This window comes from Cydia strobilella, chromosome 8 (genome assembly GCF_947568885.1).
Source record: "Cydia strobilella chromosome 8, ilCydStro3.1, whole genome shotgun sequence".
Classification (NCBI taxonomy): Eukaryota; Metazoa; Arthropoda; class Insecta; order Lepidoptera; family Tortricidae; genus Cydia; species Cydia strobilella.
The window spans coordinates 12442027-12464695 of NC_086048.1; the positions used below are offsets into that span (position 1 = coordinate 12442027).

Below are 22669 nucleotides of genomic sequence, written 5' to 3' on the forward strand. Positions count from 1 at the left end.
ACATACTAGTGAAATTAAAATTCACACTAAAACGAGACGTAATGGAATGGACATTTTGGGACATCTTTTTTTAATGGCAGGATGGAGAATGCTGTCGATTCTGAGTAGAATGAGCCCAAGAAAGTCCAGATTTGAAAGAATCAGGTTTTCAATATTTATTTTAGAAAACGCCCACTACTTATATGCAAACTCGGCCGGTACTATATGCAAAATTAGCCACTGTTGATATTTGGCGTAGTCTTCTGTAAGAGGTGTTTTCCTGGTGTGCCGGAGTCGTGTTCTGGTTTTAATAGCAGGTTATGAATTTGATCTGGATTTGGTAAACGTCAGTTTTTACACCAACAGATCATATCCATAACAAATACTCATAACCTGTTATTACAATCAGAATACGCTTCCCTATAAAGCGGTTAGGAAAATATCTAATCATACATGCGGCATTTTATGAAGTATTTAAGATACTAACTAAAATTTATTTGAGGCGCGTTTGAACCCAATTTTATATGCGCAACGTTATTTTTAGTGTAAAATAAAAAATAGATACAGGTTACATGCGCTCCGAAACTACAGCTCAAAAACTGTTGCTTTTTTCCTCAGACGCCTGAAGCGCTTGAAGTATTTTCAAAGCTTTACTGAGTACCTTTTGAGACTAGTTTTAACTACAGACTGTTATTTTGTTTGCGGTTATCAAACTACCATTTTCAAGTTAAGTAGGTAAATTTAAGTCTAAGGCTCATCAGTCATCATACTCATCATACAAGGAAAATTGGCAATTGAATTTGACAATAGTATAGGAAATGTATTTGAATTTATTTTGTTTTGAAGTCAAACGAAACAAGAAAAATGCAACTTTATTTAAATTCAAAAATAGTTTTTTTTTTACTACTTACCTACATTGAATTATAAATTTTCACATGAGTTAGTTATATGATGAATTATGATATTGATGATGAACTGTATAATAAAACAACACAACTGAATTATTTTCTAAAAGTATGATCAACTTGACAGAAAAGAAGCGTGCGGTAGAAAAGTCACAACCGAGCCGAGTAGAAATACCGGAGTGGGAAGAGTTGCGTGCGCAGTTAGCTGTTGTGCTCGGCGCCGGCGTCGACGAATGCCCGCCGCCGTTTGATGCCGCCTCCGATCAAACCGTCGACCAGCAGAAGTAAGTATTTTTATAGCAGACGTGACGGCCGGCGCGAGAAGAGCTGCGTGCGCAGTTGGCTGTTGTACTCGGCGCCGGCGTCGACGAGTGCGCGCTACCATTTGACGCCGTCTCCGATCAAATCGTCGACCAGCAGAAAGTACTGTTATATGAGTGACAGCCTTTACCATCCAACAGCATGTAAAGAAAAATTTTTTTTTAATGATTTATATACACGTCATGACAACCATTCAAAAATAATTCTGAGTGAGAATTCAATAAAATTAAAAGAATTATGCAGTTCTAAGTACTTGTACCACATATCATTCAATCAATTCTGATTTAAAATAAGGATACTTTGCTTATCCGCGAAATAAGTAAGTAAGTAAATATTCTTTATTGTGCACCATAAAGTTAAAAAAATACACAGAAATCGAAATACAAGCTTAAGAGTAGATAACAACAGGCAACCTTTGGGTAGCAGGAAAGTTAAGTACTTACAACTTTGAACGGGTAGGTAGTGCCGATATGCATTATTAACAATTCCGTGAGCATTATGGACACTTTTTGGGAGCGATAACGAACGGGGTTGACTAATAGTTACCTCATGTAATTATTTGTATTCGTAGATGTAATTGTTAGTTTATTAATTAAATTAACAATTTATAAACTTGAAAATAATATATACCTACATACAAATACAATAAATAAATAATAAATAAATAATATTATAATAAAATAATATTATAGGGACATTCTTACACAAATTGGCTAAGTCCCACGGTAAGCTCAAGAAGGCTTGTGTTGTGGGTACTCAGACAACGATAAATATAATACCTATACAAATACTTAAATACATAGAAAACATCCATGACTCAGGAACAAATATCTGTGTTCATCACACAAATAAATGCCCTTACCGGGATTCGAACCCAGGACCATCGGCTTCACAGGCAGGGTCACTATCCACTAGGCCAGACCGGTCGTCGTCGTAAATATATACACACATACATAAATATAATCATATAAAAAAGGCAAGTTAAGGCAGCGAAAGGAAATAATAACGTGCTGGAATTGGTGCTAACCTGTTGTACCTACTTGCGTATTTTTGGTATGCAATTAATTAAAATCAAATAATTCAATTATTTTAATGGCACTTTAGTTAATGCAATCACTAAAAGTGCCAAAATAGCGATTTCATTTTGTAAATACCACGTGATGAGATCTTCCGATACCTGTCCCTTTATTTGATCCTAGATTCCTAGATTTAATCGTCGCAATGTGTGTATTGGTCTGATGTGTGGTGGCAAAATATAGGCTTTTAAAATTATTGTAATAAAAATAAATGCTGAATCAAAATAGTGTTTTCAAATGGTCCCTTACTTATTTTTAATTCTTATTAATACACTTATTACTCACTAACTACTAAACCCTCTCTTGCATGTTCGTGTAAGCAGTACCCGTATAGGCATTCCATAATTGCTAAACTAAGAAGTAGAACTGGCATTGGGCAGTTTTTGACTCTTTAAAGCGTTGCAAATAGACTACGGATACATCCAGCTGTTGAAAAACCTTTACCGCTCAGCGACATGCTTAATTGCATAAATGTTTCGGCCAACACTGGGCATAGGTATCAAAATAGATGGAAAGTGCTTAAACCACTTACCGTCGCTTTGCTGACGAAACCCAGGTTTTCGGCTACGACGTAGCGCTCAGACGGGGGAACTGAATGTGTCTCGTGCTTTTTAGAAAATTAAGAGTCGCACGAACCTCGCTACCGCCATACAGTCGAAGAAAGAGCCCTTTCTAAGGTCCAGTCCTGCAGGAACGGTTTTTTACTAAATCTCGCAAAAATCATAGGTGTTTTCACTAATACACATTGCTAGTAGTTTGCATCCTGTTTTTTGCGGTACAGAAATGAGAATGAGCATACTTGGCACATCCAGCAAAAGTCGGTATGCAGGCTTTTACTGGATGTGCCCAGCAGGCAGGTAAGCTAGCACTCCCATTAAAGTGTATTTATAACTAAAGTGGATCCTGTTTTTTACTGGAAAATGTCATCCAGTTTGTAGTGGCAAAAACGAATAACGGTTCGATTCAAACGGATCGGTTTTTTTGGCGGATACTGCAATCAGGATGCCCGTGTGAACGTTCGTATGTGAACATGTAAACTACTAAACGGGATCCTACAGTAAACGGTACCTGCAAAAAACGGGAGGATGCCGTGGGAAAGGGCTCTACTGAATGTGGTGCGGGCATGCTCTACCGCAAGATCCAAACTAGTGTGTGTGAACACACGAATAATGTTTGCAGGATTCAGTAAAAACCCACTCGCTGAAAGGACCCTTGATCTCTGATTTTAAAACGACATTCTGAAATATCATGAAATTTGACGTGAACATTCAAGTAAAATAATATATCTAAATATGTCTAGTAAAATAAATTAAAGCGGGTAGAAGTTTTACATACAAAACCTACCCGCGCTAATTTCTTTAGCGAAAAAAATCCATATATTTTTTAAAAAGCTTGCCTAATCATAAAAAACGAATAATTGAAGCAAAGGAGCAATATATAGATATGGTTAATATACACAAAATTGCCTAAACATATTTTCTATATTGTTAATATCTAGAGAGGAAAATGGGGACTACGTTTGTATTAAGAAGCGGTCACGTGATTTCGTCCCCTTTCCTCTTAAGCTTGTATTATTGTGACTATTATTTTTCTCTGTTCTCTTTGTTTAAAAAACAAGTTTCAATTAGATTTGAAATCCTATCTATGAAAACATGCACACTAACCAAGATTCTGTTAGCAACACTGTTTGTAAGGGTCATTATTTATTAATAGCTTATATTTTGATCATTTGTACTTTTACGATTAGCTTAAAAAAGAGTATCAGTTGACCCTTACTTGTCACTGGTTCCCGCCATCTTGAATTGTTATTAAAAAAGGCGGGTACACTGTGACAAGGGGCAGTTCGTGTACAGACGAGTTACAGTGTAGACGTCTTGGAATATTTATTGTAAATTGGTCGTTATTATGTTGGTAACGAACGAATAAAGTTAAAATATTGGTACAAGTATTAGTTTTCATCATCAACCCGGTGGTAACCTAACAATTCGCAATCTATGTCCATTAATAAACACGAAGATTTGTCTGCAGGGAAACGTGCATGAAGAACATTCAAAGGCTCATGCGGGAATACAAATTCGAGGATGCTGTGGGGACGCTGCGCGCCGCGAGGTACGCCATTAGCTGTATTCACTTCTTAATTATCATGTGCATGTTTCAAATAACAAATAACATACCAACCCAACAGCCGTATCAACATTATACAAGCCTTGTTACATTTATAAAGTATCTAGTAACAGCTAATGTGCATTCATTTGACCCGTGTATGAATATTATTTTGTTGAAACTGGTATATTGTTCAGAATTATTTGATTGTATTCCACGCTGTTTTAGCCATTACTTGTTAGGCATAGCCAGGATATTACAGGACATGGTATAATACCACGGTAACTAGTATTTTACGTGCAAATTCTGAATCATACATAGGTACTCTGAATCGCCATGTCATTTCAATAATGAATAATAAAATAACTGTTATGGCACACATCTTCACTTCGTTATCGGTAATTAAAAATATTTTAACATATGTGAGTGATACGAGTTGCGAGTCCTACGTCATTAACGGGAGGGCAATTCGAACTTATATTCCGATATCAAAATGATGTCATTTTGTTAGCGTTTTCGCGTGCATTTCTCTCGTACTTGTTCGTACATGTATGCCCAATTATAAAGCATGGCACGATAGGGATGCCACTCTAAGAACACGTTAAATTACTTTCTGTGAAAATTTTTTTATTTATGTTTTTTACAAGTAGACACACTACTATTTATTTCGTTTACAGGGATGCCAAATCAAAGTTACGTTTTGACATCTAAATGATGCCATGTAGTTCTCATTCGCCCGTGCGCTCGCTTGTAGTACATGCATGTACGGACAAGTACGACCGAAATGCACACACGAATGATAACTGAGCGATTTAATTTAGATATCACTTTGATGTCAACGTGTACGTTCGAATCGGCCTCCGAGACCGCACGGGTGTATTATAACAAAATGACATCATTTTGACATAGAAATGCAAGTTCGCATTGGCCTCCTGAACTGGCATTAACCATGTCTGTTAATTACTGACGTAGAAACGTTTTATTTTAAACAACATATCAGCATGTCCAGGTTTGGGAAATGTACGTTCATTAACGATGAATTCGTTAAATGCAAGTCATTTTTACATGTTACATAACTTTGCTTGCTTTCTGCTGGCTATAGGAGTTGTGTAAAAGTCTGTGACAAACATCAAAGGCGTCGGTCCACTGTTACTTTTACACTGTGGCATAGGTAGAGAGAATCATACTGTATTTTTCTTACACTTGTATTATTCCGAAAAAAGGGACGAGAACATTTTTTTTACTCTACAGGCACTGACAAAATTGGTTTGTCGAACTATTTCATTTAAGGCGGTTCCCTGAGCCAGAAGGCGAAAAATCTCCTAATATGATTATATTTTTCTAAGAGACGTTGATATTCGTAGACGTGGAAAAAATATATGTAGTTCTTGATTATATTATCTTTAATTTATAAGCTTCCGATACACGAATTATGACACTTCGCTCGATACAATTAATTCCCAAAGTAACCTCTAACTAGGACTTTTAATCTAACTTTACTCGGTTATTTATTATGTGACACTATAACCAAAAAAGAAAAGAAGAAAAAACAATTTTAACTTAAATAGTAATTTTACCGCATTGTAAGGCAACGTTTTTAAAATAAATCGAAATCGACAAAGTTCGATCAAAATTGACACTTGGCGCGCATGGTCTTTCCCGTTCTTTCCTGCGAAATGTGACAGTGATATTAAAACGTAGATATAAAATTACCAATTGTTAACTGAACAGAGAAGTGTGGCCGGAGGAAGGTATATTTGGCGCAAGCGACATTCAGCAAGAAGAGGAGCTGGAAATGCTGGAGACCATTTACGGGACCGATTTAGGAGTCGAAGTACCAGGTTAGTTCTCTTGAGTTTCCCAGGGACCTAGCCAACTGACAATTGTTTCTAGAAAAGGCTAATGGTAACTTCAAAAACTCGTGTTACGAGGCGTTCGCTCGGTCGGTCTGCCTTCCTGATACATATTTGCCTTTCGATCTTCCAAAATATATTTCTGGCTACATAGCAAATTAAAAATGAATGAAGTTTTCAATTTAATGTGATTATTATAAGAATAATTAACAACAAAATGAAATGAAACGAAATGAAATGAAATATATTTATTAATAACAATTGTTACATCGAACATTACTTTCTCAACTTTTGATTTCAACTGAAGTAAATTTCCCTATTTTTCTCCTTTCGATTAGTCTTTGTCTTACGTAATGTATTTATATTTACTTTGAGACAGCTTCGCAGGTAAAGGCTAGTTTAGAGTTATTGAAATAAATTCTAATTACTATTTCAGAGGTGATCGAGGGAAATAACCAAGAAACTACGGATGAGGAGGAAGGTAAAACAGCCCTTCTATAATTAAGTAATTTGAGACAATTTTGATTAAATTTTATTATTTAATATTTTCTTTGTAGACGAAGAGGAAGAAGAGGAACGAAGTGCAGCAATAGTTGAAACAGACTTTGATTTCAATGATTTTGTTCAGAGGTATGTACGCGACGTAAGTTACATGATTCTTTAAGGTTCCGTACCTTTTAAAGTGCCAGAACAAACTTTTTGTAATATTTTTCTAAAGAAACTATGAAGTTTTAGATTCACCTTACTACCAAAAGCGAGGTAAGTGTTGCGCGTCTAAATTCGGCTGCCAGACTTGACAACTAGTTTGTCAAGATATCTAACATTAATTAATGGCACACCAATATACCTGATCAGACTTGATGAGTCATTGCTTGCATGACTGGCGCTTATGAGTTTCGGTACACTAAATCGCAACTCTCGAAACCTGAATTACACTACATCAGCATGAGCAGCGATTTCCTTGATCAAGTTAACCTACACCCGTTTTAGAATGCATACGCCCCAGTTTCACTACTTTAGGTACTATAATTCCATGGTTAAATTAAAACTAGTTTTTACTGGCCAAAATAATTCATTACAAAATGTGGAAGCTAGAATATGCTTTAAAAAAATCCGGACAAGTGCGAGTTGGACTCGCCCACCGAGGGTCCCGTACAAATAAAATTTTTAGTATTTGTTATAGCGGCAATAGAAATACATCATTTGTGAAAATTTCAACTGTCTAGCTATCACGGTTCATGAGATACAGCCTGGCGACAGACAAACGGACAGTGAGTCTTAGAGTAAAACTAGTCCTAACGCGCTTCAACTAATTTTCGCGGCGTTCTGCCAGAGTTGAAAGATACGTGGGACGACGAGCGAAGCGAGGATAAGCGTGTTAGGTTAGCAGTGACCAAGAATCGACGTGTGTTGTATGTTTGGTGCATTGAGTGCTCAAGTCATCTATAAACACATATTATGTATTTCTTTACCAGATTTTGCAGCCCAAAAGTAGTAAGCGCTTGTGCGTCCCTTCTATACGGCTACGACAAGAACCTTCCGCACACAAACCACTGCATCACGAAAATGCTGCACAGAATAGCGTGGGACTGCAAGCGACCGGCTATGATGTTCCAAGCGTCTTTGTTTCTGGTCTTTCAGAAGATACTCAACAACCCTATGCCTCAATTTAAGGTTAGTACTTGTGCCTTGGGGTTGCGCCCCGGTATAAGCCAAGCGTGAGTCGGATTTAAAGAAACATTGTAAAAAAAATGTGTGATAGAACGGATTCCTTAGGGCTAGAGTTCGTTTTTATTTTATTTTGACTGCTCGGCTGCTCTTGGTTATTATATGATTTGTTCCCAAGTGTAGAAGTAACATACCTGCATCCGTAAGAGATCGTTTTACGCATCAAAGAAACAGTATGATAGGTGAGTTACGTTTACTACCAAACATTTGTGTTGTTAGTGAAACTTACACATTTATTTTGTAGATATATTGTCTATTGTGTACTTTAGAATAATTCTGAAAATTTCGCATAAAATTGTTCTAAATTTACCTACTACACCTACTTATTAAACTTACTGTACCTATACATAATTAAATTTTACGCATTAAAATAACAGCTACTGCTGTTGTCATGTTGTTAACAAGAAAATACGTCGATGCCAGATTTATCCTTTGGTTGAAATTAATCCAAGCCACCTTAATTAAATATTTAGGTCGAAATTAATTTCTGCCACGTGGAACGCTTACAACTGAGAAATTGAGAAATATTGGTAAAGACTTATATACATCCAACTTTATTGTTAGAAAAAAAATGTAACCTAAGTTAACTTCCTAAAACGAAGCCAAATATTATTTCAATGGTAATCATTGATTTCGTTTCCTTTTATTCAGGAGCTGGAAAAGTTCGCTATATTTATACTAAGGAAATTTACTGAAGTCGCGCAGAAAAATCCCAAAGTTTTTATTGAGCTACTTTTCTGGACAAATTCGAAGGATGCCATCGACATAGAGTGCGGGTACGACCTCTACTCCGATCAAAAGTAAGTGTTGATTAGTTGATTACATGTTTAAAATGCCTATTGTGATGTGTGTAGTGTGTTTGTTGCGTTTATTGTCGGTTGTTAATAAAGCGATAGGTACTGCCATAACAATAGATAGCAGTACGAAATCACTGCTAAAAAAATGTTAACAAAGGTTAGCTGGAAGAAATCCCTTAAAGGGATTTGGCCTTTGTATTGCCTATTTCTGTGCCATATTTGTGTTCTGTGTTTCGTAAAATAAAGAGTTTATACATTACATACATACATACAAATCACTAATATCGTCAAATCAATAATTCGAATCGAATCATTTATCTAAAGCCTGTTTACATGTCAACGTACATATATACAGTAATCAATATAGAAACAGTCCGAGACAATTATCTCGGTGAAATACTTGAATTATCTTTCAAAATACAGTTCAAAATTGCTGTAATAAAAGCGGTATGCAGTCGATCATTCAATACCTTATTTAATACCTGTATTATAATGTAATCTGCATTACCTACCTTAGAATATACATTTTTGTATGACAGGGATAGAGTGGGTAAGGGTACCTGGAGCGAGGAACAGGAAGAAGAATTACGGAACCTGTACATGGAGAACCAGTCTAATCCACAAACTGATCAAGGTACGTGAATTCTAAGTATACGTTGCCCCCAAAATGAAAGTAATAAGGTCTGATGGGGAAAGGGGGACCACATTTATGGGCTTGTCGTACTGTTTCTCTTACCCCATACAAAATAAAGTATGTTCCTCTTACCCCACCTTTCCTTATAACACAAATTGCTTATTTATTCAGTCGATTTGACAAGACGACACTTGTACAATTAATAATTATACTTTTCTGCGTAACAAAGTCTGTACGTAGACTCACATTTATAATAATAGTAACTTTGATAACACATTGAACAGACGTTATCGACTGGATCCTCGAGAACCTAATCGACCAGACCCGAACGCGGCGAAGCGTCATAAAGAAACTAAAAGAGCTCGGTCTCATCTTCCGTGCTCCCACCAAAAGAAGCAACAAGGAGCGCCAGCGGGAGAAAGTGTCAAAGGAGTTCAGTGAGGAGGAGGATGACATGCTTAGGCAGCTTTGGGAAGAGTTTGGCGATTCTACTGGTAAGTTAATAGTAACTTAATAGTTCCTTGTCTTTACTCTAATCATAGGATTAGAGTAAAAACAAGGAACTCTAAAAAAATGTAACAGTTTTTTATTGCTGACTGAATTCTCCTCATTGGCATGTCTATTGAGTACTTCTCGTGACCTTTCTAATGTGTTTCTCCAGCGAGCAGACCTTTGGCTACCGTCCGACTGCATCATCAGATCAGCTCCATCTTAGCATAGCATTGTCATCGAAATTGCGAAAGTAGGTATACTACAAATTTCAACGGAATCAGACACCGGGAAGTGGTTCAAATTTAATTTACAAGATTTGAAGCACACTATATATACAAATATACGCTGTAAAGCTAAATAAAAGTGTGTAATAAAAACGTCTACAATGAAAAGGACCTGCCTTGAAATATTTTACGGATTCCTGCTATCTTGACTAGAAGGCATGATCTCTTGTAGGACGACAAAGGAAGGTGCCTAAAGAGTAGCTTAACGAAGAATCAGATCAGGGGCGGTTACAATGATATATCTTATCTACTCATTTTATTTGTAAAAAATCTTACTTTAAGACTGGCGGGTAAACACTATCAAAAACAGTGTAACAGTCAGCAGTAGATCTAGCAAATAGGGTGACGTGTTGAAATAGACGCACACTCATTAGTCATTTCCTACAATAAACTTATAATTTACAATAAAGTTTTATTTAATTCAATATGAACAACTCGTCGCCCTCGTCGGCATAAAAACTTTTGCTGTTGGCTGTGCCGAAACGTGTATATTTTACCTGCCATTTCGCGCTGAACTTTGTCACTGTGATCCCGTTGGTTAAACTGTTTAAACTTAATAGTCAACGCAAAACCTCGCAAAGTTACTGAAGCTACGTCCAAGATTTGGTCAAGGAACCGCAGACGTAGCAGTTTGATTGTGGGGCTTCCAACAAATGTTTTGTGCAAATTAGCTTAAATCCGGGTAAATTACTACAGGATTTGTCGCTTTGTCACGACAGATGCCGATTCCAAAACCCGATATTCTAATAATTCCATTTATATGTTGTGCTTACGTACAACCCGTCCTAGTTTGGATTATTTCAGGTCTCAATTATCCCTTTTGTGTTCATTTGATTTTTGCTTCCTACGAATGACGGTATAACCTCGTGTCAACCATACAAAATTATAGCTATGTAAGTTTGAATCTAGTTGCATTTCGGCACTACTTTTAAAAAAAACTCGTATCTTGTTCTGTCAATAAAAAAAAAAGTTGTATCTCAGTATGTATGGGATGCATACAGAGTAACTGCCTTTCAAGTTTAAGTAGCAGTGTGAGACGAGATTATTTGATAGTAGTTACTATTATGAATTGGGTTGAATTTCATTTGTTCGGAAATTATACGAGACAAATGAAATGCTACTTTGTTTTTAATGTGGACATTCTATCGAAACGGAGTGTGAGATAGGTATGTAGCATATATTATTAATATGTAGGTATATAGGTAACAGTGGCGCAGCGTGGCAAAAACGCTGATTCACATAATTGGGCTTATAACAAGAACAATATTACCTACTACAGCAAAAGTTATCCATATTAGGGCCGTGTTGCATATATTATGTGCATCATGCATCTTGAGCTTGAGTGACAATTTTATCTCTAATTGCAAAACTCATGGTGACATCACTACATTTCATATAAGTTTACAACTATGCGTTGCCAGTTGCTTTCAATAATGTCGTCATTCCGTTTTATCACAATTCAATGACGTAATTAAATTAACATCATTATGAATGATACTCGTACAGCCCCTGACTTCAAAGTAAACCGCAGGCGTGCCTTTCGACTCGGGCGAGTCCGACGACCCCCCATTGGAAAACCCTACGTAATTTCTACTTTCCAACTCTTCATTATTTGAATAATTTGTTTGTTTTTAATGTTGAAATATTAAATTTACGTATATTATTAAAACTCTTTAAATGAATTGCTAAGTGAACTTTAGCCGATACAATGCTACACTGTGTGCTACGCCGTAACCCGTAGCAATAGTAGTCCGTAGACTGGCGTAGACCCGTGATTACTAAACTATGAGGTACCTGGTCCGCGGACCACTGGTGTTCCTTTGGCATAGTGGCCCGCGAATTTATAAACAAGAAAACCCTTTGTTGACTTTATTCAACATAGGCATTCCAAACTGAAATTCTTTCCAATCAAACCTGAATAGTGGCCTTTATCACTGATAGGCTAAAAATCTCTTAGGGCCACTTGCACTTATCACTAACCCGGGGTTAACCGGCTAAACCTGAAGTTACCAGTACAATTTGACACTGTGTTAAGGGTTTAACCGGTTAACCCCGGGTTAGTGGGATGGTGCAAGTGGCGCTTAGAGTGTAATTCGACAACTCACAGTCACCACACATACATCGATGTTCCCGTACTAATATAATATGGCGAGACGACCGCTTGTTTCAGTTGCGTCCAACTTTGCCACATGTTCTCATGAGTAAATTTGACTAGAAAACTAAATACAAAATTAAATATAATTTAAAAAAATTGGTTTAGCGGTTAACATTGGCTGTTGTAGTACCTATATGAATTATGATGTAGATTGGACTAGGAGGTTTTTACAAGAAAATTGTCACCTATATCTGGTTAGTTAACGCTTTACATTAGTCTGCACCACTTTATGTTTTTTATTCTAAGTGTAGTCTAAATACGTTAACAGAATAATTAAATAACTTTAAAGTGGGCGTACATTCAACCTAAATCACAAGCAGTCACAAAAATTGTTTCACTAGATTAATCAATTTTTTATTATTCAACGATATTTAAAATAAAATAATGATAATTGATAATTATTAATGCCACTCGTAAAGCCTCAGGTTTAAATGTCTGTATAATCTGCCGGTCGACTCGCTGAGGTCATTGACCCCGCCGCGCTTGGTAACACTCAATAATTACCTACAAACTAATTCGAACGTACACTGACATTAGAATGATATCTAAATGATGTCATTTAGTTATCGTGAATTTCGTTCGTACTTGTCCGTACACGACTCATTTCGTGCCTGTGCCCATAAACTAACCTAATGTAACCCGTTTTTTACTACTTTCTTGGTTTAAATATGAACTATTATCAATACGTGATATTTTTAAATGAATATGCATTACAAATGTAATTATGTGTAGTACCTACATTATATTATAAGTATACAAAATAACAGTAGGTCAAACCAATATCTTACATAAAATTATATCAGACTTAGCACCTTTTGTACACCTCGAGTAACGGCTACAACACAATAAACGGATAACGTTAACTCCAGCTATTGAAAATATTTCTATTCAGGTTCCTCTATTACAGATCCGATGCTGTTAATAATGGGCCGCATGCCACGCAAGCGACCGAAGCGAAGCTTCGTGGAGAGGATGTTGGAGCTGGGAATTATACAGGACAAGAAACAGTGTCGAAGGAAGAGGCAGAAGGGAATGAAGAGCAACGGTGAAGTGAAAGGCGACAGCGATAATGATAAGTCTAGTGGTGAGTAGTAAGTTAAAGGCTTGAGCCTTTTAAGGCTCGGTCTTGTATTTAATAATGTGTTGGATGTAGCGCAAAGGCTGCTACAACTCGGTATTATACAGGACAAGAAACAGTGTCCAAGGAAGAGCCAGAAGGGAATGAAGAGCAACGGTGAAATGAAGGCAACAGCGATAATGATAAATCTAGTGGTGAGTAGCCAAGTTAAAGGTTCTAGCCGTTAAGACAAGGCGTTCTTAGTGGGCGAGCCGTAGCCTTGATGGCTTGAGCCTTTCAAGACTCGGTCTAGTGTTTATATTGGGCCGCAAGCCGCGCAGGCGGCCGAAGCGAAGCTTCGTCGAAAGTTTGCTGGAGCTCATTATACAGGACAAGAAACGGCCCAAGGGAGGGCAACGGTGTAATTAATAGCAATAGCGAAGTTGCAGGCTATAGCCGTCAAGACACGGCGTTCTTACTCATAGGTGCTCATAGCTAACTTTAATTTTGGTATATTTCAATTCGTTTTTATAACTTAAAAAACGAAATACCCTACATTTTTAACCCACGTCGTAAAAAGAGGGGTGTTATACATTTGACGCCAGTGTCTGTATTTCTGTCTGTCTGTGGCATCGTAGCTCTCAAACGGATGGACCGAATTCGATGCGGTTTTTTTATGTGAAAGCGAGTTTCCTTGCGGTGGTTCTTAGCTATGTTTAATAAAAATCGATCCAGCAGTTTGAAGAGTATCAGCTCTTTTCCAAAATAATACATGACATTTTTGGCATAAAATGATTTAAAATCTTATGATTAGCGTAGGGTTTATTTTTTTATTTAATAGTTACTTCCAGAAATAAGTTCCACAATTCCAGTTACCAACTTTTTTTTATTCAATTAAATTATTTATTTTTATAGCTTCACTTTTCTATTTCAATCGTAGATTCGTCTTCCTCCGAATCGTCGGCGCACTCCGACTCCGATGACGATGGTTCACGACCGTCTTCTCCTGTTACGATGAAACCTGCCAAAAAGACCATGAAAGCGAAGGAAGTTTCCAAAAAGAAACCGCTGAAGAAACAGATCCAACTCAGCGCCAACGAGATTGCCAAGTTATTGGTCAGCGCTGTCGACGATGGTAATTTTTTTAACTATAAAACTTAATTTTTTTTAAAGCGCTGGTGGCCTAGCGGTAGGTAAGCGCGTGCGACTTGCAATCCGGAGGTCGCGGGTTCAAACCCAGGCTCGTGAGTTTGACCAATGAGTTTTTCAAAACTTATGTACGAAATATCCTTTGATATTTACCAGTCGCTTTTCGGTGAAGGAAAACATCGTGAGGAAACCGGACTAATCCCAATAAGGTCTAGTTTCCCCTCTGGTTTGGAAGGCCAGATGGCAGTCGCTTTCGTAAAAACTAGTGCCCACGTCAATTCCTGGGATTAGTTTCCAAGCGGACCCCAGGCTCCCTCCATGAGCCGTGGCAGAATGCCGGGACAACGCGAGGAAGATGATGAAAACTTTAAATTATATTTTGTACAAATTAGCGACATAGATAACGAAGTAGCTTAGTCAGTTGGGGTGAATTTTTCTTTCAATTAATTTTTTTACAACAAAACTGTATTTAAATCAAAATAAATATTTGTCATAAGAGCCTACCTGCCTTTGTACCTAGAAGAAATTACTACGGCAAAACGGGGTAGCTTTAGGAAAATTTGGGGTTACTTTGATAGTTTTAAAATAGCTACAAAATTACCATTATTCATTATTTATTGAAACTGGTCATGTAACTAGTTATATTAATATATATTGATGGTCACCTACGGTAAAAAATCCTGCATAAAAATATATTATGGCTTAAAAACTGAAATTTCAAAGTCGCCCCTACATTTCTAAGCCACCCCGCTTTACGGTATTTGATAAAACGAGTAATTTGGTTAGGTTATTAGCTAAACACACCGGGAATCAAAATTTCATATAGATTACACCGTACATTGGGGACACGTCACGTATTGGCATAATATTGCCAATGTAATGTTTTGTAATTCCATACAGTATCCACTTAAACTATTTTTCTCACATATCAAGGCCTCATGGAACCACTAAAGTGGGTAGCTGAAAGTTTAGAAGAAGTAGCACTCGACCAAGAGGCGGAAGGGTTCGACCCGACTGCCGAAGGTATCCCAGTACTCCCCCTATCCAGCGATTGTGTGGATGCCATGGAGAACGAGTTGTTCAAGAAGATCTTGATGGGTATTGGGATCATGCCGCCGAGTGATGAGCAAGTAAGTTTTCTGTCTTGGGAAAAAAGTTAAATTTTTGGATGTGATTTTTTTCTTTGTCGAGTATGCCGAGACATGTTTTTGTTACTGAAGCAATGGGGTTGGCAAATGTCAAAGGTTTGCAGAGATGGCGCCATCATAGCTTGCCCCTTTTTCTATGAGATTTGGCTTAAAGGGCTGGCATCCAGGGCATTAAAAAAACAAAAATTTGACACAATTCTAGGGATTGACAGGGCAAGCTATGCTGGCGCCATCTGCTAATTATTTCGACCGGACAACCCCATTAATTATTGCTTTTTACATGCTAGTGTATGAGTTAGTTTATTTTAAATTTGATTTAAAGTTTTAAGTACCTACCACAATGACACAGAATAAGTAATAGCTATTATCATCCAGAATGGCCACGCACCGCCCCGCCCCGACTCGAATTACCCCACCCCGCGACAGAAATCTGGCGGACTTCTGGCGTGCTCTCAGTACTATTTTTTAGCAGCAACTTACTCACACTATGACGCATGACGCGTGTACGGACGTGCCGTTCACACATAGTAACGCGAGTGATTTTTGATGTATAGCGTGTCCGCCCTGTGACAATGATTACTAACTGTAGTACAAAAGCATGTTTTGCTTCTTTCTGTTCGTTATGGCAAACATCTTTGGTAGCAATACCAGTTTTCAGTTTGGTAGCCTGGCCGCTAGAAAAATGACTGTTTTCTATTATATTTCTATTCCATTTTGGACATACCTAGTACCTCATGCTTTGGTTTTATTTTTAGGAAGCATATTGGAGGATACCGAGCAGTTTACATTTCGAAACGATTAGAAAGAGGCGCGAAATTATAATCAAAGCTGTGAATAAAGAGCTAATAATAGATCCCACGGTAGACGAAACTGCTATCGAAAACGTTCCTGAAGTTTCAAACGACAATACGAACGCAGAATCTAGTGATGATGACGACCTATTCGCAAATTTAAGAAAGATGAGAGAAAGTAATGTTGAAAACGTAAAAAGCGCTTCAAGTACCGAAGTCAAAAGGAGTCAGAAACGAAGTCGTAGTGTGGATTCAGAGGAATCGAACAGCAGAGGAAAACTGCCGAGGATTGAGGAAGAGATAGTGAATGGTGGGGATGAGGGTGAGGACCTTCTGTCGTTTGCTAAGAAGACATTACAGACTGAACTGCCGGATACGGAGGACTTTTTAAGTAGCTTGCCTAAAGCAGATTCAGGTAAGACTTATTTTTAAAATTTTACCCCCTGTCTCCAGTTTATAAACTAAACGGTTTTTCCTTACATTCGTATAAAAACAGCCTAGCTTTCGGATAACTTTTGTACAATAGATGCTTCTACAATGACAACATGAGTGCAATAATTATGGACTGACACTATGTTGTACTCGTATCAGCAAGAAAGTAATGTAACATGCCTACCCTAAGTAATGTACCTATGCTTGCCTCTTTACCCACATAGACTATGTGGGTAACGAGGTCTGACCATGTCTGCTGAGTATCTGCAATATCTGTATTCAGAAAGAAAATTGGCTGATCAATTCATTGTCTTCTTGCAGACGACAGCGAAGATGAAGAACAAATAGTGTTGCCGATCAACCGGGACAAGAAGAGGCGCAGGGTCATCATCGACGACGATTCGGACTAATCCACCTAATACAGCACCGGCCGGTAATATATACCACCTCCGTCTTTACATGTATTGTATCGCACCATAGAGATTATGCACACATCTCGTTTTATATACACTGAAAGCTTCATTTTAAATTTAGAATTATTTTCTCCATTCCTTTGTTACCTGTATATGAAGTGTCCATTATTTTGTCATTACCTGTTGGATATTATAGCTTATAAGGAGAAAAAAAAATCTCATAATAGTCCACTTTTTGTTGATTGTTGTAACTCTCCTTTGTTGATTATTTTACAATTTTTATACTGTTGAGATATTTTTGGTCGGTTCTGTATTGTTCCCTCAAATGTTTCTGTTTTCATTAATTATAATGACTGTAAGTAATACAAAAACTTTTTAATCCCTCCTTCCCCTAATCAGTCTGTTTTTTTTTAATTGGCTAGATTCGCCTGGCCCTTAGGGATTCTAATTTTAATCCAAAAAGTATTTTCTGCGGGTATTATAATTTAAGTTTGTTTTTGCTGAGGCAATCTTTACCGTAGCGAGCCTGAATGAAATATCAAACAGAAATTGCGCCCGTTAAATATTTACATTTTTACATAAACAAATATTTAACGTTCAATGTTTTTGCGCGCCAATTTGGGCAGATAGAGGTGAACACCGGGAAAACAGGCTAAGTGCGTATAATTGACCGAAAGAGCGTTCCGTATCACTTTGCTTTCGTATAACTGTCCAGCTTTTATCCTCTCCAGATCGCATTTCTCAAACGATTCTTGTGAAATTTTGTGATTTTTTTTATGGAATTTCGACGATTCAGTTTTTCAAAATGGCGGAACCATGAGGGTTCGCGAGGTCTATAGCTAGAACCACTAGTATATTTTATACAATACGAAAAACGACCTCGTCTATCGATACTAAGTGCTATCCAGTTCAGACCACATCTACCGGCTATTACCTAGCAACCTTTATTACATCGTTCACCTAATCGAGACCGTCCTGCACTACACTTTTCTATATCTAATTCCATGTATTATGAATATCATTATCATACATGTCATAATGACATAACGCACTGACTATTACCACCAACTAATGGGTAAACCATCCGGTCCATTAATAAACTAGTATGGAGTGAACAAATCCGAATCCATGACTAATAAATATTTAGTGATACCAGTTACTATTTAATGGTCCATTGATGCGTATTTCATTCACTAATTCCTGGTTATTTAGGCATATTTTGTAGCAAACCGAATGTGACGTATTTCGAATCTCTATGCAAATTAATTTACCTCGGCCGGGCAACACAGCATATGTAAACGTCGGACAATTACACTCGAAACATGTCAAAAGGGACAATGGTTTGTTTATGCGGTGGCCTCTTAGCCGCCTTTGTTCCTATTGGTTTGAGGGATAACAGCTGTATAATGGGTTATCGCTTGTATAATTATTGGTCGTACTACATTTTGGACTAAAAACCCAGAATTCTGAGTTTTGTCCAAAATGTTTAAAAGACTGGACTCTGGTGTTCCAATGAGAGGTGAGATCCTAGGTCTGTTTCGTACCTGCTTCAACTAGCTATCGAACGCGGGAATGCGGCAAATTTTAAGTTTTCGGCGAATACCTACCAGACAAGGAGTTATTGTGTTGTTTTTTTTTCTGTGGTATTTTGATGATGCGTGTTGCAGATGGCAAATGACTTTCTGTATTTTTTAGCAATGCACAATGTTTTCAAAGTACCATAGCCAACGTATGTGCCAGCCCGCGGAATATTAAAATCGGCGTATGTCTTATGGACTAAATCCCTTGAAAAATATAAAGAACTTAATAGTCTTTAGTATAAAGAAATTTTTTTACAATTATTTATCGCCCCAGACGAGATTTGAACTCACGTCCTGAAGCTAACGAAAAAAAGCTTAGTCACTCTAACCAGACAAATATTTTCATCATATCCTTTTTAGTTTTTAGGGTTCCGTACCCAAAGGACCCCGACTCTATTACTAAGACTCCGCTGTCCGTCTGTCTGTCACCAGGCTGTATCTCATGGACCGTGACAGTTGAAATTTTCACATATGATTTTTTTCTGTTGCCGCTATAACAACAAATACTAAGAAGTACGGAACCCTCGGTGCGCGAGTCCGTCTCGCACTTGGCCGGTTTTTAATTTCTGTTTGCGTTCCGGTTCTTACACGCTTTATATGGATTTGAACTCGCCCGAAGCAGCAAGTCTATGATTTATTCTTTATTTCAAAAAACGTGGTTTCGTAACAGACGGCTCATCTAATACAAATATCAAAAAACTTTATTAAACGCAGGAATTCCAATATCATTGAAGCTAGCAATATGTCGATTCAGTGCGCGCACTTGTTGGTATTTTCTTTCCACTGCGAGACCGTGTGTTCGCCCGATATTGCAAATACTCTGCAATTGCAGTATAACCAAGCGTTACTGCAAATTGGAAATATATGAAGGTATCTGCAAATGGAGCTTTTGGAGGATGTACTTGGGTTGTCGGATTTTTAGGACTGACTTTATTGTAGTAATATGGAACACGACGATATTGAGTTTAGAGTTCGGTTTTTCGTATTATTTCAGCATCATCATATTAGTTACAAACTCAACCATTTTGTATAAAACCAACCAATTGCGAGTCGGACTCGTGCACGAAGGGTTCCGTACCATTACGCAAAAAACGGCAAAAAAATCACATTTGTTGTATGGGAACCACAATTAAATATCTATTTTATTCTGTTTTTACTATTTGATGTTATAGCGGCAACAGAAATACATCATCTGTGACAATTTTAACTGTCTAGCTATCACGGTTCATGAGATACAGCCTGGTGACAGACAAACAGATGGATGGACAGCGGAGTCTTAGTAATAGGATCCCGTTTTTACCGTTTGGGTACGGAACCCTAAAAACTGACGTGTAGAAAAGTGTATTTAAATAGTGTTATGTTAGATTCATTGCCAAGGAAAGTATAAAGGGGCTTTAACCGCTTGTACCTTTGAAGTCTCTTTGAGTTAGCTACGCGTGGCTGCAGTTTTGAACCGGTTATGGTATCTCCCACATTAGACATGTAACCTGTTAATTTAACAAATCCGTTTGCCAACCTCTTAATCCTGCCGGATTAATGTAGTTTCCTTATACCCCGGTAATGGGCAGATACGTTCACAAACTACCCGTTACTAATTAAATAAATTCCCCTCGACCTCGTACCGTAAGAGATTAGCCCTATTATACCTTTCATACAACTTGCGGAGATTAATTTCGCTGGGCCTACACTAAATCTTTTCACTTGCCATCAGATTAGCTCCCTCCCGGAAATGTATCAGTGTTTTTTCTAACATTATCTAGCTCCATAAACAGTCCCGCCCTAAAATAACATTCAAATTATTTCTACTTTGCATTTAATCTGCGGACCCGGCATAATTTGCTATACGTTACTAGCTTAATTATTACTGTACACAAAGCAAAATGTATGTAAATAGACGGGTCCCAAAGTAAATGTAAGAGTATTTTCCACAAATCAAATACAGTTTAACATTTGTGAACAGAACTCGGCTACAATCAGAGCTTTCATCTTTTAATAACACTAATTCCAAGGGTCCCTGAAGACGTTTAGAATATCCAACTGAATTATCTAATTGTTGTAACACGAGTACACATACAAAATAACTTAGTTTCAAAACACTTATTACCTAAATTAAATTCCTAGGAGCGGGTCAAACTAATGTACCTAATTAATTTTCCCACGAAGGAAAATTACTTAATAGATATTTGGAAAAATTAAAACTTTAGTTGCCGAGTCAGTTGGAAATTCAGAACGCCTGCGGAGATTCAAAGTATTATAAATTCGCTCTGTCTCACTTATGCTACCCAATCCCGAATGATGTACGAGTTACACTTTAAGACTGAGTTCGGAATCGATAGGTTACAACAGTATTAAGGCGAGCTATCGGCGGTATTGAAAAACCACTCGAAATAGAGAGCCCTGTACCAATCTGAATATATTTACACGCCAAAAAAACACAAACGATCGCTTCATCGCGTAATCCCTCGGGCCACGGCTTTCTTATTCAAATGTTCAGTCAGCTTTTTTAATGTTTCAACACAGCACATCATCAATCTTTGCGGCGCTCGAACGTGCCCATTACGACCGCCCCTTACAATTATCCAGCCGAATAAAAACGTTTTAAGTGTTAAATTAACGATATCTCTGCAGAGCTTGTCTGACTAAGTGATTAATTCCTACCCTCCTCGATAGTGAGATCTTAAGCACGACCCTTACTTAATATTCTATCTATTATTACAGATTTTTGTTAATGCTAGCAGATTTATTGCTAGGCGAGCTAAAGCTAGGCGGTGAATAATTCGGGGTCTGTCTTTTTGAGATGGGGTAGGGTGGTTGTCTTAAAATATGTATTCTGTTAACTTTACCTATATAATCATCGTTCATCGATTTAAAAATATTTCAATGGGAGTCGGAGCACCTGCGGACAATTTCGAAAACTTGTTGAGCTGTAGGTGATACAATTGGAAGCCATGAAACACTGACATTAATTAGTTTTTAGAGTTCCGTACCCAAAGGGTAAAAACGGGACCCTATTACTAAGACTCCGCTGTCATTATTATTAACCGTGATAGCTAGACAGCTGAAATTTTCACAGATGATGTATTTCTGTTGCCGCTATAACAGCAAATACTAAAAAGTACGGAACCCTCGGTGGGCGAGTCCGACTCTCACTAGGCTGGTTTTTTCCGTTTCTGCTTAAGGAGAATAATAGTAAATTGAAATAAATGTCATATACTAAGAAAAAGTGACCAAGGCCTCCAGTGCCCCAGGCTGGAGCACTGGAGGCCTTGGTCACTTTTTCTTAGTATTTGACATTTATTTCAATTTATAATTTATATAGTAGTAGTGCTTCTACTTGAAATAAAAACAAATTAAAGTATTTTCTGAAAATTATTTAATTTGTTCTAATACTTCTAACAGTAGTGAGAATAATAGTGGCAAATTTAATAAATTAGAATAATCACAAAGTGTCTTTAAGTATTCATAATTCTAGAATCCCATCTGTTATTCCATTAGATCAATTTATTTAAGGCATAACAATACATTTGTTAAAAACGACCTTATCCATAGATTAAAACTAAAAACTAAAACTTAAATAAAACTAAAATACATCTAGAAAATGTGGCCCCTTTGGCATGGTGCCGAGGATGCTGGCAGCATTTCCCTGCTGTATTGCGATGCTAATACGTTGCGCGAGATTCCATTAAATTACATAACCTAAACTTAATGATACCAGGATATTTGCTAAATATTAAAACCATCACCTGATGGTAAGCGATTCGTCTGCTCGTTT

At 37.4% G+C, this 22669-nt stretch overlaps 1 protein-coding gene across 1 annotated transcript in view; it reads left to right on the forward strand.

The window, feature by feature from the left end:
• Window positions 1-17688, forward strand: part of LOC134743656 (protein timeless homolog) — a 28969-nt gene extending 11281 nt beyond the window's left edge. The window contains exons 9-22 of the mRNA XM_063677239.1: window positions 1012-1168; window positions 4310-4390; window positions 6116-6225; window positions 6674-6718; window positions 6795-6867; window positions 7713-7911; window positions 8617-8765; window positions 9302-9396; window positions 9681-9890; window positions 13235-13411; window positions 14325-14519; window positions 15467-15663; window positions 16437-16887; window positions 17226-17688. Coding sequence (XP_063533309.1) covers window positions 1012-1168; window positions 4310-4390; window positions 6116-6225; window positions 6674-6718; window positions 6795-6867; window positions 7713-7911; window positions 8617-8765; window positions 9302-9396; window positions 9681-9890; window positions 13235-13411; window positions 14325-14519; window positions 15467-15663; window positions 16437-16887; window positions 17226-17314 — 2228 coding nt within the window. The 3' untranslated portion in view covers window positions 17315-17688. The remainder of the gene's footprint in view (window positions 1-1011; window positions 1169-4309; window positions 4391-6115; window positions 6226-6673; window positions 6719-6794; window positions 6868-7712; window positions 7912-8616; window positions 8766-9301; window positions 9397-9680; window positions 9891-13234; window positions 13412-14324; window positions 14520-15466; window positions 15664-16436; window positions 16888-17225) is intronic.
• Window positions 17689-22669: the final 4981 nt, after the last annotated feature.